Source organism: Toxotes jaculatrix, chromosome 20 (assembly GCF_017976425.1).
Source record: "Toxotes jaculatrix isolate fToxJac2 chromosome 20, fToxJac2.pri, whole genome shotgun sequence".
NCBI classification, from domain to species: Eukaryota; Metazoa; Chordata; class Actinopteri; family Toxotidae; genus Toxotes; species Toxotes jaculatrix.
In genome coordinates this window covers 6448857-6464914 of record NC_054413.1, presented here as the reverse complement: position 1 = coordinate 6464914, position 16058 = coordinate 6448857, and the positions used below count along the sequence as shown (strand labels likewise).

General features: G+C 40.9%; 2 protein-coding genes across 3 annotated transcripts in view; both read right to left on the bottom strand.

Moving 5' to 3' along the window:
- Positions 1-3925, bottom strand: part of ptprn2 (protein tyrosine phosphatase receptor type N2) — a 110734-nt gene extending 106809 nt beyond the window's left edge. Inside the window, exon 1 of the mRNA XM_041065954.1 lies at positions 3838-3925. Coding sequence (XP_040921888.1) covers positions 3838-3922 — 85 coding nt within the window. The 5' untranslated portion in view covers positions 3923-3925. The remainder of the gene's footprint in view (positions 1-3837) is intronic.
- A 1237-nt stretch (positions 3926-5162) lies between these two features.
- Positions 5163-14978, bottom strand: ncapg2 (non-SMC condensin II complex, subunit G2). Of its 2 annotated transcripts, none has more exons than XM_041065260.1 (27): positions 14883-14978; positions 14540-14652; positions 13812-13991; positions 13466-13580; positions 13190-13347; positions 12832-12966; positions 12606-12700; positions 12371-12527; positions 12172-12264; positions 11961-12086; positions 11701-11880; positions 11231-11383; positions 10702-10924; positions 10441-10538; positions 9962-10135; positions 9787-9857; positions 9506-9659; positions 9165-9338; positions 8936-9052; positions 8510-8656; positions 7242-7341; positions 6852-7054; positions 6420-6554; positions 6137-6240; positions 5845-5945; positions 5623-5722; positions 5163-5483 (listed from the first exon to the last, which is right to left on the bottom strand). In XM_041065260.1, exons 2-27 carry the CDS (start codon positions 14615-14617, stop codon positions 5432-5434), a joined length of 3423 nt encoding a protein of 1140 aa, XP_040921194.1. In that variant the 5' UTR covers positions 14618-14652; positions 14883-14978; the 3' UTR covers positions 5163-5431. The 2 variants fall into 2 exon arrangements, with proteins under 2 accessions (XP_040921194.1, XP_040921195.1); XM_041065261.1 differs by having other exon boundaries at positions 9962-10132.
- Between the last annotated feature and the right edge of the window lie 1080 nt (positions 14979-16058).

Here is a 16058-nt window from a genome sequence, read left to right as displayed (position 1 = left end):
TTCATAACTTTTACTTATTACATTGATGCTTCTTTTTTTTTTAATTGATTCAGTATTTGTTCAGCAAACTTATTGCAAGTACATTTATCTTCCAAATAAAACATGACCTTGCAGAAGGAGAAGAGGCTGCCAGTCTAGTTAGCAAACTATGGGATTTTCAGTGGTAGTTATCGGGATTCAGGACACAAACAAACCTCTGCAAACAGAACAGAGATGCTGAAATGAATTTTAACAACATGTCTGATAGCAACACTGATTGCAAGGCGCTAGAGTGTTAATGCGCAACAAAATCAATTTCTGCAAATTTTCCATTGGCAAGACTTTCTTCAGTAGTCAATAAATTCATTATTCAAATGATGGTGCTTCTAACTTAGAGTAAACAGGGCATTAATCTTCCTGCACTCTTAAAATAAAGCTTAACTTCTCTGAACTCCATGTGGAGAAATACATGCCAATTACATCCTTTTTTTTTTTTATCTCCTATAAGTCAAGAAACACTCTGGGTTCACAGCCAGGGTTCACTTCATATTTCATGTGTAACAGTTGTATAGTTTGTCACACTGGTAGGAAGACCACCCTTTGGCTAATTCTCAGGCATGGCTTTAAATTGTGCTTCGCTTGAAGGCGTGGACTCAAGGCTGGTTTGTGAGTCACCTCAGCAGGAAAGCACAGGAAAAGTGAGTTAACCCATCCATGACCACTCCTGTTCTTTGGAAGACCAGAGCACTGCACCCCCCGCCCTTAGAAGAGACCGCACAGACGTCATGATAGGATCACAGTGGCCAAACAGCATGTCTTAATATTTTACTGCTGTTTATGCCATCCTCAAAGAGTTAGAGCAAATCTCAACCATGTGAGGATGTGACAGATGTGACCTATACTATGCTGCTCTACAAAGGCAGAAAGCATCAAGTACAGAAGGAGTGAAATTGAGAAAAATGGTTTTAAGGTTTCAGGCCGGCAGCTCTCTGTGCAGCAGACAGAAAACGTGAAATGCCTTCATTTTATGCCTGTTGAGGCTGATTAAGGCCTAGAAAATAGAGCTGCTGAACTCTGCCTTTGGACCATCTTCAGGGGAAACACAAAAATGTGTTCTTTCAGCTTTCCTGTCCATGTGAACTAATTCTTTTATTAAGAAAACTAGCGATGGGATTAGATCAGATGAGACGCCTATCGACATGTTGACGTTCCGACCCAGGAGAACTCAGTAATCATTACTAGGTAATGACATGAGTCCTCAGTACCGGTGGGCCAGACCACACCTATCTTCGAACTCAGCCTTCATCTTGATCTCAACTACACACCTGTAAAGTTTTGTGACTGCATCTCGTACAGTTGCGACACAATTGCAGTGACAAACTTTCTTCCACAGACAGACAGACAGACACCTGCCAAATTACCAATGATGACACACACAGACTCATAAGGTAAAAACAGCACCAGCCACACTGTACAGCCTGGTAATGACTATTGAATACACATGTGCCAGAAAATCAACTTGTTGGCAGGTGTGATCCAATCACAAGATGATCTCTAGCTTTAACGGATGTCTTAGAGTGGATGGGAATGACTGATACAGCGATCCACATCTTAAAATGAATGTGTTCCAGGGGCATCAAGTGCGGGGGCCAATGGCCCTGTCCCTGCTCCCCACCCCTCTACTTCCCGCCCCCTTTGTTTGGACCACACCCATCGTCAAACTGTGCCTTCATTTTGACCTCAACTACACAACTGTAAAGTTTTAAGACTGTATCTTATTGTAACACGCTCGCAGTGACAGACCACACACAGACATATAAACACCTGCTGAAGTACTCAAAACCGCCTCTGGTGTTAGTTCCTGCTACGGTAAGTGTACGGTCTCTCAGCTCTCTTGGTTAAAAATAAACTTTAGCTCAAAGGGATTAAATGTACCTCTGTTCTGCTTAGAGTCTTTCTATTTACTATTAATATTTATACTGACATCAATTCATGCTGTGAAAACAAAGTTTATGAACATAATAAATTAATTTGAAATGATTAGGTTTATATAATATACAATTTAAAACATCAAATTCTGTGAACTCGACTGAAGTTCATTCAGTAGTTCAAAATATCTAAATAAAAGACTAGATTTGAAAAGTTCAGATGTTCCTAGTCATATGCATGGGGCCAAATTCACACCACTGTTTTACAGCACTTCATTTCATAATTAGAGCATGCAGCTGCAGACTTATTTTTCCCCGTCTGTGTGCTGTCAGACACGCAGAACTTACACACCCACACAAAGCATGCTATCTCTGTGTTTCCCACACAAACACACACACACCCATACACATGTAAAAATACATACATACATACATACATACAGATAGATAGTTATAGATATATAAATATAGGGAGCTACATTATTCCTCCAGCACACCTTGATCCAAAGCTTTCCAATGACACAGCGTAATCCGCAGTGGGACTCATTAAAAACAATAATCGTCTCTAACTCCCAGCCACACTCTGACAATGGAGACCTCTTCCACACACACAGAAAAACATACTGAAAATTCAATGAGAGGAATGCACTTGGGGAATAGGCACTGCCTCATTCACAAGTATTCTAAGAATAAATTAGCCAACTTGCAGGGAGAAAAACCCCATGAAGAAAATGGCTAGTTCTGGCCTTATTATATTATTTCTGCAGTCTAATAGCCTAGAAGAGCAGAGATTACATGCACATATATATTATAAAATAGGAAACTGCATGCTGGATGGTGTGTGCATATTACGCATTATGAAAAAAGGATGGACACCCTCCTGTTCTAAATATAAAGAATATGATGCTGCTTGGTGCCTGTATGAATCATCACAGAGCTTGAGTACCAGTCTGAGACCTATATTTGCCTCTTGCTCATTATAAAGTTTATACTGTCATGTGTTCTGACTGCTGATCCTGGACCAGTGAGTGTGATTAGAAGTGTAAATTGGAGGCGGTAACTGATGAGATTCTTCTTAGAAGTAACACACTACTGAAGCAGTAAAATTAATCCTTTAATCTCTGTCTTGACAAAAGGACGCAATTATCTCAATGGCTTCTCTAATATGTCATGGTTTGGACATGTGCCATACTTTTTTCAAATTACAGTGTAGTGTCTGAGGCAGGGCTGGAAGAGCAAATCAAGGGTAATGAAAATACAACCCGGCCAAGTCTGAAAATGAAACAGGGCTGTATGAAAGATGGTCTTTTCCTGAGGAGGCATAGGATATTATTAAATATTTAACTGGATTTAAAATTGCATGCTCCTTAAGGGTATGTGTTGAGTAGTTTTATGGGCACAGAAACTATTACAGTCATATGAAATTTAGTGCATCGTTATAGTTGTGTGTGTGCGTGTCAGTCTGAGTGTAAAATTCATTAAATGCTATACTTGGCTTTTTTTTTTTTTACAGTGATAAGTATAACTGTGCATGTTCTGATGAGACTAGCAATTAGGATAAAGAACACTGGTCATGAGACAAGTATTAAGTGTGAGCAAACATTTTATCCATAGGGCCTGACAGATTATGTAACTTTTCCTGTTGGCTCTTCAGATTTCACCCAATCAGCAGCACCAAAGCACAAACACAAGTTTTAGCAATTGTTAAATGAAGGCGATATGCACTTTCGAGCATTACAAGAGCTTATTCGCTGGGGACATTTTCTGAACTTTTGCAAAGAGAGCAAATGTTTGCATAAACCACCCGGACAAACCGAGACAGTCAGGTGAATATAGCAGCACGGGCAGCCTGTAAAAAGATGAAACACTTAAAAAAGAAAAGGGTGTTCTGGACAATAACGATAAAACAAACTGAAACACAATTTCTTACCAAATTTTCTGTCACCGAGGGCAGGTGAGGAGCAGAGGCTGACAGCCAATGCAGCGAAGAGGATGGGACACCACGGTGAATCCATACCGCTCCTGCCTAACACAGTACTACTAATCCATCGCGCACCTCCGCTAAAACAGCATGTTTTAACGCCGACTCAGGTGTGAGCTGCTCGCAAGAGACTCGGGCTAAAGAGACATGATCGAGGAGGCAAAGATGAGAAAGAGGAGAAGCGCAGAGAGGAAGAAATTCGCTAAATGGCAACACAATACAGGCGTTGTTTCAGCACCACAAACAGCAACCAGCTCCACGGAGGAGCCCCTCCTAAGTTTCTGACGTCAAACACACATGGTGAGGAGGGATGATGTGTGCAGCATGCAACAGCGCTTTGGACGGACGGACGGAGGGATGGATGGATGGATGGATGGATGGATGGATGAGGAGGAAGAGGAGACAGGAGTACTGAATGACTACAGCCCGGAAGCTATGCAGGCAACACAAAAACACGATGATGATGATAAGAAAAGGAAGAAGAAAGGAAGTTCAGATTTATCAATCTGATTGGAAGTATACTGCTCCACATTTAGATGAATGAGGAACACATGACAACATATCGCAACAAAAACGCCATAATAGGAAAACTATAGAATAAAATGTCACTGTACATTTAAATAAAACTGTTATTCAACTATTGTGTAAAACCCGTGATATATCCCGTGATTTACAGTGTAATGTATGACTACTCTGCCTCAAACTATGTGCTAGTTTATTTCTTTCCACCACTTTATTTAATGAATTTTTTTTATCTTTAAAGTTATTTTATGCCGTGGTATGTATGATCAAAACATTTCGGGGATGCACATCACATCATTTTCATGACTTAATTTACATCCATTGCTGCAGGAAAAGTATTAGTTAACCCCTTTCTTAATCCGAGAAAGAACTGTTTTCTATGAAATTGATCACTCACCTTTGTGAATACCAGGTTATTCACAGGACTATAAAACTTTTGATCGTTAGTCTATCACCAATTTAGATTCATGAAGGACACAACATATTATGGCATAAATTGACATTTTAAGAATATTCGGTACTAAAAAAAATACATTAAATGCAGTGATAGAGAGGAACGAGGTACATTACCGAAGCACTGTACTGTAAAACTCTGAGGTAGGTTCTATTTCAAGTAAAAGGAAAACAGAATTCTTAAAATGGCACCATTCCCCGTTAGGATTTAAAAGAGGTGAGAGATTTTATTGCTTGGTTGTACTGGGTTGTTATTTGGCAAACTGCTGGAAGAAATAAACATCAACTTTATGTTGATTGATACACTTTTATGTTTTATTCTTATTAGTAGCACATGACAGCCTACAATGCTGACAGACCAACAGATATATAAACACTGATACTGAAGCTTGGAAAAAAAATAATAAATGCAATTTATATGAAATTGTTTTAAAAAAATATAGAATAAGTGGAGGACAGAGCTGAGGAGAGAGAAAGCTTTAAAAAAGAATGCCACTCAGTGAAAATACAAGCCTAACACAAACCTTATATATAGCATAAGCCCCCTTTTTCTTTTCAAGGAGGGAACTTATAAAGCTAGAATTTCATTCAAGGTCTTCACAGAAGATTCAAAAATAACCCTGTAGAGGAAAAAGTATAAAAAGCTTCAACATTACAGCTCAAACACCAAAAATCAATTAACAATTTAGCAAAATTCTAAATATATATATATGTATTTATAAAGAAAACATCTGAACCAACTGATTCCCCTCTACTTACCCCTGGATGTCTCTGCTGTCTACAGATGCGACTGCATGTTTGTGAAGCTGCTGCTGGACAGATGTGGCTGCGCTCTTCAAGCCTGCTTTAGATTGTCCCGCTACAGAACATCGACAACGTTTTGATGTCTAACAAACTGTAATAAATCTTTATCAGCAGAAAGAAAAACTACCTGATATATCTGAGTTAATTAAACCGACTTTTTTCAGCAAGAATACTCACTGTGTTTGATGACAGTCAAGATGTGCAGGACAGCAGCCAGTTCATTCAGACTGCTGATGGCCTCTGAGTCCAGAGATAAGCAGACCTCTGTCAAAAATGCCCTGAAGGAAGCCCACATCAACAGACAATCAATGATTTTAAACCCTTGAGTGTTAATTATGTTTAGGTCTTGAATTTATAAAGCAAAAGTAAATGTGTAACCTGTCAAAAAGATCAGAAAAGATGAGGTTATGCTCAGTCAGGTCTGGTAAGTTTAAGTTGGTCCAAGTTAGAGAAAAGAGACAATATTTACCTGCTGACAGATGGTGACTTAAGGATGACAGACAGCAGGATGCTGGACAGAGGAGGCATGTCCTCCACTGACTCTGGGGTGATCACCTCTTCAGGATGGGTTATCTTTTAAAAAAAACAAGCACAGCAGCTGACACTAATACTTCAATCCAATCCAGAATGACAACTTAAGTATCCTGATAAAATATTCCCTTACTTAATTTGTTTAAGAATACATTCGGCAAGTCAACTCCTTATCAGTTTCAGGACATCTGAGATTGCTGCTGTGCTCTGCCAGCTCATACCTTCTGGAGTAAATGTCTCTTCTCCACGATGATGACAGCAAAAATAGTGGAAAAGACCCCGCTGAGAGGTGCTCTGTCCCAGGCTTGTGCCACTTGGAGGAAGTCTGTCAGACCAGGCACAGCTGACTGACACAGCTACAATCAGGGCACAAAGACACAGGAAATCAGTTTAACCGAGCAAGATGAACAGTGCTGGGAAGCTGACTCCTGCAAAGACTGACGGTCTGTTATTTAGAGCCAATTTTACGGTAGATGCACTTTTAACAACAAACTAAACATGTTCCTGTTGTATTGACAATCACTAAGAAAACAGCCAGTGTAGAGGGCATCAAAGATTAATTAAGAGCTAAGCAAGGTTTTTGTAAAACAACAAGTACACCTATTAAATACAAAAAAATGGAAAAAATATCACAACAGCAAACCTCAGCGTACCTGTTTTCCCTCCTCTGGTTCCTTCCTAAGGCGGCGAGCTAAGAGCTCTATAATCTTCTGGAAGATGTTGGCCACCACACCCAGGATGACAGCGGTTGCATCCTCCTGATTTTCCTCAGCCTGACTGTTGCCCTCGGGTACATAAGTGTCTGCCACCTCCTTCAAAATTGGCAGCACTGCAGGAATACAGAGGTAGCCTGCGTCTGAAAACAAAAAGGAAAGATGTTTATTCAGGCAAGGAAACATAAAGCAAGAGGACTATTTGAAATTAAATTAATTTCACGTTCTGTTAAAAATCATGGTCTATTTGTAATTTAAAACTCCTATAAGTGGAGCATATGGGCCCTTTTTGTTTTGTAGATCACCTCAACAAAGATTTGAAACACTCACCTGAGAGGAGGATGAGCGAGCACAGGTGGAGGATTTGACCCTTGAACGTTTCGTCGCCCAAACCCACTAGCAAAACATCTCGGCACACTGTCAGGAAGCTCTGGTAAAATGCATCACCATCACAATGAAGAAAAATGTCTCACTCTCACAAAGGGGACACTTTTGAAAATCAACAGTAAACAGAGGCGACACCTCGGCTTAGGGGAAAGACATTTCAGTATAATGTTCATTTCTGTTGGTAGACGGTGGCATGTAGAAGCCGCACATGATCTCCCAGCACTACACGAATAAGAACGGCAGTGAAACACACAAAGGCTTTTTTTTTCAGTTTGATGGCAGCAGCAGCCTTGTGGTGACAGGCTGAGAATAATGGCACAAATAAGGAAATAAACCCATTTTAATATGGCAGTATGAGCAGGAGGAGGCATGTACAGTACAGAGTGTGTGTGGACTGGAGCAGAACAATCTATGAGGAGTCTAAATTTACCGAGCGGAACTGAAAGTCCTGGAAGCAGGCGGCAAAGAGGCTCCACAAAGCTTAATGTTCTGGATAACAGCGTAGCTCTGTGTTTTTATCTATAGCATCGGTATAGACCATGTATTGGCAAATAAAAGGGTAAGACAAAAATCTAAACTGGCAATTTATGAATAAGGAGATTGGATTTAATTTGCCAAAAGCCCGAAATTGCCTGCAGAGAAACGATCTTGCTCGGATTGACTTTACGATGCGTGTAGATGATCTGACTGCAAAAATATTTTAGGAAAGTACAAATGCACTCACAAGCATCCATCCATCCATTCATTTCATCCACATCCTCCACAGGCATCATCTCAGTGTGGTTTCACTATTATGTTTAGTATCCACAGAAGGTTCATCGATATTAAGATGATTATGTAAGTATTGGTCTGATTGTGTGGTGAAAGACATATAATGATATAATTTGCTCACAAATCAAAAACCTCTTTGATTTACAGCAACAACAGGTATATCGGAAATGTGCTGCCATCTCCCTTAATGGAGACCACACACATTTTCCCCTCTTGCCCAAACGAAATGCTGGTGTTTACTGTCATTTCAGCTTCACTAATTGTAGTCTGGCAAGACTCGGCAGATACTTAGAGTATGCCCAATACATATTTGTTTGGGCTCAATCAACTTTTAGTGGATGTTTTCCAGTTTCAAGTCTGCATCTGAAAACTGAAGATCCCAGCATATAAACTGGCTTTTCAAAGCTGTGTGGTTATACATGAGTAACAGGAGAGCGCACCTCAGTTATCTGCGTAGCCAATGACGGCGACTTCTCTGAATCCTCCCCATCGTCGCTGGTACCTTTAGCCAGGAAGGGAAGCACCCTTTCAGCAACCCAAGCTGCCACATGCTCCAGGGAGAGCAGGTAATCACGGCCCTCTGATGCCTAAGAAAGGAGCAAAAGATTTGTCTTTTTTCTTTAACCTCCTTTTGTAATTCAAGATAGGGGTGTGCTGATCCAACTCTCCTGATGCAAATTCCAATATCTTAATTCAGGGTATCTGTCAGTTCTGATCAAATGCCAGTTTTCACAGATGTGAGCACCACCCAATGTATAAATATGAGGCAAAGTCTCACTGGAAAACAGGAAACATGCCTTTGGAAATGAACTAAAAAGTACAATGAGAAGAACAAAGGAAAAATGCAAGCGAAATAAGAAACTCACATTATGTTGCAAATGTGCACCGAGCCGGCCGTGGAACATGAAGGCTTTCAGTGCAGTCTCCAGACTGGGGCTTTTAGGGTCTTCCGAGGTGGAGCTGAGGTGAGTGTACAGCACCGACTGTTGAGACAAATATCACAGACTAAATCCTCTATCTGAGGAAACACAGTAATCATACAGTAGGGTGACTCTGGTCTGTTGAGATGTAATACTATTGAAAGATGAAACACACCTTCCAGTTTCCCAGAACTGTATGGAGCTGCTTCATTGGTCTCTGACCAAGTGCCAGGACTTTCTCTTGTGTTGACGTGTGGCTGAAAAGGTAATCCAGGTAAGCTACTGCCAGGTCTGGCTTGGCCTCCGTCGTCTCCTGGATACGCACCTTTCGATTGGCGTTTGCTTTCTCCTAAAGTTGACAGGAGGACAACTTTCACAAAAGAGCTACAAGGAATGTGTGTCTGGATTAAACCTCTCTTTCTTTTCATGAAAATATGAGAAATCAATTTGTCAAGCATATAATAAATGTTTAGCCCTTCCTATCAATTTCAAACTCTTGATATTGTATTCACTGACCCCTTGCTTGGGCAGAGCCTCGGTGAGCCAGTCAGTGATGAGCTCAAGGATGTCAGCGGCCTGGCCCCAGCTACAGACGCAGTCTAACAGCTGGCCGTACTGTGTTGGCACAGCTCCTTGGTCCATCCTCCTCAGCCTGGACAGAACGCCACAGCTGGGAATGAGACAGCAAGGTGAGGGAAAAAGGTTGGACAGGACGAAGTCAATAAAAGAGAAAAGAAGAATGGACATAAAATGTGAAAAGTCAAATGAGACTGAGACAGAGATGTTTTACTGCTCACCTGAATGTTGGAACTGCAGCTGGAGGCATAAATGAGGCCAGTTGTATGAGAGGAACGGTGCATCGGTCATCCTGAAAACCAAATCAACAAATTCTTACTGTTACACTTGTTCATGGAAAAGTAACTGAATAAGTGAGGAAAAATACAATAATACAACACTGTACAGCTGATATACCTCAAAGGCCTGGAAATACTTGGACATGACATTTCCAAACTTGGCAAAAGTGTACTTCTGGGCCTCTTCATTTTGTTTCAGGGCCTTCCCGACACTTCTCCACAGGATGACCACGACCTCCAGCAGACTGGACACAACAGCCATGTCTTTCCCCAGCGTAACGAGTGCAGCCTGCTGAGATCAAAATGTGGGTTCAGTTTCGATAAACTCAGACACACAGCAAACACATTCTATCACATCATTAATGGTTTTTGGTTTTTATGATCAAACAGACAAAGTTAGGCTTGAAGAGATTAGTCCATAAATTGACTGTTTAATAATGGATCAATCTTTGTGTTATTTTCTAAATAAAAAATGTCAGCTTCTCAAATGTGAGGATTTTCTGTGTTTCTCTCTTTTCTATAGATTTATACAGCTGTTAATTGCATATCTGAGTGTTGGTTTGATAAAACAAATGATTTTCAATGAGCGTCTCTTACTGCGCTGTTCTCCTTGTTGCTGTCATTAATGTCAGTCAGGTCACAGTCAGTCTGGATACAGTTGTTCAGAACACGGCGAATGGCCAACATCAGCTTTACTGGAAAAGAAGAAATACTTTTTTCAACAAGGGCAAAAGTGATTAAATTATAGATGGCAACTGGACTAACATTATCAGTGCGTTCAATAATTTATTCTTCAGGCCAGTCTTTAATAAGGGTTTCAAAAACTAACTGTTTCAATAACCTATGCAGAGCACTTACTTATGTTAGTTGGGGCCGTGTGTTTGTAAGCATGCTGATAGAACTTCCTGGCAGCCATCGGATTCATCTGGATGAGGGTGATGCACCGACAGCACCACTCCCTCTCCGACTCGTTGACGGGGAAGAAGGACTTGAAGAGCAGATCGACAATACGCTTGGAGACCGAGTGGGAATCAATAGCCAGGCGGGCCAGCAGGTGGTCCATGTTGCACACGTCCCAGAACTGGAGAGTGGCACACAAGGAGAAAAAATAAGGGGGGAAAAAAAAAGCAGTCTCCTTTTACGCCTGGTATTAACAGGCATTTTGTATCTGAATTGTGTCTCAATGCAATTTGGCTGAATTGCATTCCCAGTCCACAGGGGTCTATTGGGTGTCAAGCCAGCTTTAAAAGCTCCTATAATTCTACTAAGCCAAGAGACACATTTTGAAAGCTGTGATACTCACACATGACAAAATCAACACTGATAAGAACTTGACGACTTTTTAAACGACATAATAATAAAAAAAAAAACCATACACATGCTGTACCTTGGCAGCACGCACTGCCTTGACCTTGATAAGCATGTCAAGGAAAGCTGTGCGGACTTTCTCCGAGTTATCATGAAGGCTGTACTTGAGAGTGGGCAGGAGCTTTTCCAGTAGTGGATGGCTGAGAGCGTTGTCCAGGACGATAGTCAGACACTGGGAAAAGCATTGCACAAACCACAAGTCATTAAATATCCTGTTTACTGCCAATAACACCAGCCGTGCTAATTCTTTCTGCAGTGACAATAATCTCCCCTAATTTGGCATCATTTGGAAAAGAACTCCTGATTACTTTAATTTCTTATTTAACTTGACTCATTGCTGCCAGTTTGTTAAACATGTCCTCATCAAAGATCTTGGATTGGATCTTTGGAAAGGATTTCAAAGTCACAATTTAACTCCAGGAGTCTCCATGTGTCTTCATTTTCCAGGACACTCTACCATCCGGAACAGAGAGAAACTAAATTTCCTACCTTGAAGACTGAACAACGGACATCAGGGGAGCTGGCGTCAGCTGCCAGCTCCATAACCAGCTTCTTCAGGAAGTCTGTGATAATTGTGGGAGGTAGAAGCTCCCAGCACTTAGCCAGGATCTTACAGACCCCCAGTGTGGCATTGGAGCGCACAGTTGGGTGAGGGTCTTCGAGGAGCCCCTGTGGATAACAGACAGGTGGTGGTTTTAGATTCTCAAACTCATGACAAATAATGGTTGAATGGTTTGAGTGGTTCTCACCATTGCTGTATCCAGCTGCTTCTGAATGTTCTCATCTACATTCTCATTGCTCTGATCCGGGTCGTGGACTGGGAAGGCCTCAGTGAAAAGCAAAGTGGCGTTTGCACGTACCTCGAAGTTAGGAGCCTGAACAAATCAAACAGAAACACGTTAGACTAAAATACAATAATGAAATACTAGCCCGAATGTATTTCAAAATCTGTTTACGTACATTTAAAGCTTTCCAGAGAATAGGCCTGTAGAGATTATAGAGCATCTTGTCTACTTTGTGACAGCCCTTCCGTGAGTGGAAATAGCTCATGATCTGCAAAAAGAAGCAAGGAAATTAGAGATTAAACAGTGTACTATGCACTCGATAACTGTAAATACTGGGGAAAAAAGTATTTAAAGCAGATGGGTAATAAGTCTACCTGTCTGACTTTGGTATGGACAGGAGATGCTCTGTGAAGGAAGATGGCACACTGCATAAAATCCTGAATGCACGAGCTCTCAATCTGCTCCAAGAAGTCCCCGCTAGCCTTCTTCCATGCTCTGAAGTAGATCTCGGTAATTTGAGTAGTCGTGGTCCTGAACAAAACAAATAAATAGGTAGTACCATGAGGAGGAAATTAACCTCTGTTAAACAGACTAAAGTAGGCTTCTTACTTGCTATAAAACTCCAACTGGTTTTTGATGGTGCCATGAATAGCCCAGATGAAGTTGACGTGCCAGCTGAAAAGAAACACCAGGAATCGCTTTCCCTGTGACAACATAAACATCAATCAGGCTGACAGCTCAAAGAAAAAGCTGCAACAGCACAAAAAAAAAACAAAACAACAAAAAACAATGACTCACGCAAACACAAACTGTGGCTGAATATCACTCTACTCACGTCGTCATGTCTGATGTGAACAGGACGGTGAAAACACTGAAGCAACAAGTCAATTATCTGCTTGTTGTCCTCTGATGTGTAGTCAAGGCTCAAAAGCACATCATGGAGACTCCAGAGTCTCTGGATCTCAACACCCTGCCAATAGACACAACATGGGAAAGTGTTATACTTAAATAATTTTAGGCTCCTAATCCCCAAGTCCTTTTAAGCTTCTAGAGCTTAACAGATGCTTAAGAAATACTTATGAGGAAATATTTCTTGTAATACCATGGAAAAGAAAATATAGCTTAATGATTAAAACACATGCTTAAGTCCCAATACAGACTGAGGTGACATATAACGGAGGTCATATACTGACCGCTTTCTTCAAAATGAAGCTCTTCTGCAAAGAGATGAGAAAAGCAGTGCGGCCAAACTTTTCTTTTTCTTTCAGCCCCTTCTTCCACCAGGCCTCGCACAGCGTATGGATATGGAGCTGCAGAGGTACCTCTGAGACAGGCAGCGACACCAGAACAACTGAGGGAAAGACACACGGAGAAATCAGAGACTAACATCGTGTAGACCAAAATACCAGCTGTCATTTTAAAATAGAGAGCAGCAGATTGCAGAGAGGAAAATGAGCAAGAACACCCACCATGAAGTTTGTGTGCAATTTCCAGAAGGACACTGTAGGTGTCACCATCTTGTAAAAGCTTTACAGACACTAAAGTCACCAGTGTGATGCCATCCACCACAGCCATGACATGTTTCTGAAAGAAAAGTAATGCAAGCAAAAATATTTGGTTTGTGGTTAATGCATTGTTTGTACATTAAATCCTTTGGCATCAATATCACAAAAAGATCAAAAATCACTGGGATAGTGCCAGGAATTATTTGCACACTCCTAGTCTGTGTGTTTCAAAAAGTAATATGGCAATAACAGAACCTGAACAAGTAAGTGTAATGCCTGAAAGCTTATGCTACAACTCTGTTAAACTCACAGGGTCTTTAGCTGACTCCACTTCCATGCCCTCCTCTCTGTCCTCCGCCCAGCGCTCGGGAGGTAACTCCTCTAGGACGTCCTGAAGGAGCGAGGCCAGTCTTCCCCACAGAGCCTCCCTCTGGTCTCTGGGCATCTCCTGCACCACCTCCTCCACATCGAAGGGCTCCGCTTTGTCCTTCTGCTCAACAACACAGACAGGAGGGGGGCAGATATACAGATATCAGTTCTGACAGCTACAAAACAATTCTATATTTAAACTCTGCACTTTCTTCCCCAGTAGAAGATGATTGACAGGAAATAAATCAGTTCCACTTTTGACAACCAGCCACCAGGTAAAATATCAACTGATTTCTTACAACTTACAACAAATGCAGAATGAGAGATTCACACATAACGTTGGCCTCTGGTAAAGTGTGTAGCCTTTTCTTATTTTATAAAACAAATTAATTCATTAAACTAAGAGAACGCACGTAGAACACACTTAAACTGGTGTAGTCAAACATAACAGAAATGCGGAAAAGAACGCACCTGCATGATTTTCATGTTAAAAGGAGGTGTTGGTTCATTTTAATGGTTATTTTTCGAGTTTGTGGTGCACTTGAATTGTATAGCGTTGTAATAGGAGGTGTGTGTATTTCTCTAGGAATAAGAGAGCAAGAGCTTTTAAAATGAAAAGAATTTCCGAAGGATGTGATCGCTGCTTATCTCATTTCGGAGTTTACTTACGTGAAGCTGGATAAAATTACGGAAGTCCTCGACATTTTCCTTACAAGCGGCTTCTAAAAATGCCTCTCTCTTGGACATATTCGCGGCTTTCGACTCGAAGATTTCCAGTGAACCTGCGATGAAAAAACACAAAGTCGCGTTAATTATTCTTTATGCTATTCTAGCTAACCTAGCTGTCTAACGTTACTGCGAGAGTACCAAAACAACAAATGACAGCCCGTGTGCCGCTAACGTTTAAAGTGTTTTTAGCGAGCGTTAATCCCACTCTGTCTGTTGCTACCGATAGTATTGCGCCTTATAATCATAAAAGTATCAAATACGTAACAACAGCTTGATTTATTACCTTTTAGTTTTAAATTCGTAAACCAGCGACAGCCAAACAACAGCAACCCATAACAACATCGAACCCGCGCAAATTTGGATAAAGTCGCCTGCGTGCGTCACTGCGTCCTACGTTGCGACGTTCTGCGTCACGACGTCATGCGTGTCTCTCTTTTTTCCTTTGTTTTTTTTTTTTATTGTAGTTCGCTTCCTCTGCCACTTGGTGGCGACAAATCACTGCCCATGTAATATGGTCTGTGTTACAGTGTTGTTTCTTAACCAGAGTAACCCAGTCCCCTACAGTGGCGTCATAGTTGTACACATGATTATATGTATCCTGTAGTAAATCACTCTTATCGATTAGACCCCAATCCTCAAGGGAAACAATGCTGCAAGATCGAACTCTTCGTGTTACTTAAGGGCACATCAGTACCACACCTACCAACCCAAACACAGCATGCAAATTGAAGCAAATCGGGTTTTGTTGATTTTTGCAGTGAAAAGAAGTTAATACAAACCCTACAGCAAACGTACATTAAAAAATGAACCACTCTTCAAATGCTATTGCACTGTTACTTTTTTTTTTTAACTAAAAACAAACAAAAACAGTAATTGTGAAATGTGCATGTACTAAATCAGCATTTAACCCCTTTGCCAACTGTTAAACATGGGAGTGTAAATATTATGCTTTGGGGTTGTGTGGCAGCCAGTGCCATATTTACAGATTCTGCTAAATTTGGTCAGTCAGTCAAGAAAGTGAAAGTGAAATGAGCCTGGCTTTTACAACAGGACAAAGCAGACTTCAATAAACTTCTTCTAGCAGCTTAAGCTGAAGCTTTTGCAGTGGCCCTGACAGGTCCCTGACATGAACACCGCAAAGCTGGGTGCCCAAACTTATGCACATGCCACAAGTACAATTTAATATTTTTTCTATTTTGTGTTCATGAAATAAAAAGCAACAGTGCACAAACATTTGAAGTCAGGCTTATCTGTTCTCTAGTTATCTATTGGGCTTATCTGTTGGTGGTAGTGGTTATATTTACTTTCCATTTCAAAAGTCAACAAAAGATGTAATTTGTCTAAGGAGCACCCAAATCTTTACATACAACTGTATCATATTTACATCTAATGTGGAAATAATTCATCTTCTTTGTTGCTGGACAGAAGGACCAACCTATAAAAACAGGCAAGACAATTT

Excerpts from the sequence above, each read along its gene's own strand:
- ncapg2 (XM_041065260.1), bottom strand. The coding sequence starts at position 14,617 with ATGTCCAAGAGAGAGGCATTTTTAGAAGCCGCTTGTAAGGAAAATGTC. Across the intron at positions 9,858-9,961 it reads AGTATTTCCAGGCCTTTGAG|GATGACCGATGCACCGTTCC; the intron begins GTATATCAGCTG and ends TTTGGTTTTCAG. Across the intron at positions 5,723-5,844 it reads CTTGACTGTCATCAAACACA|CGGGACAATCTAAAGCAGGC; the intron begins GTGAGTATTCTT and ends GATGTTCTGTAG.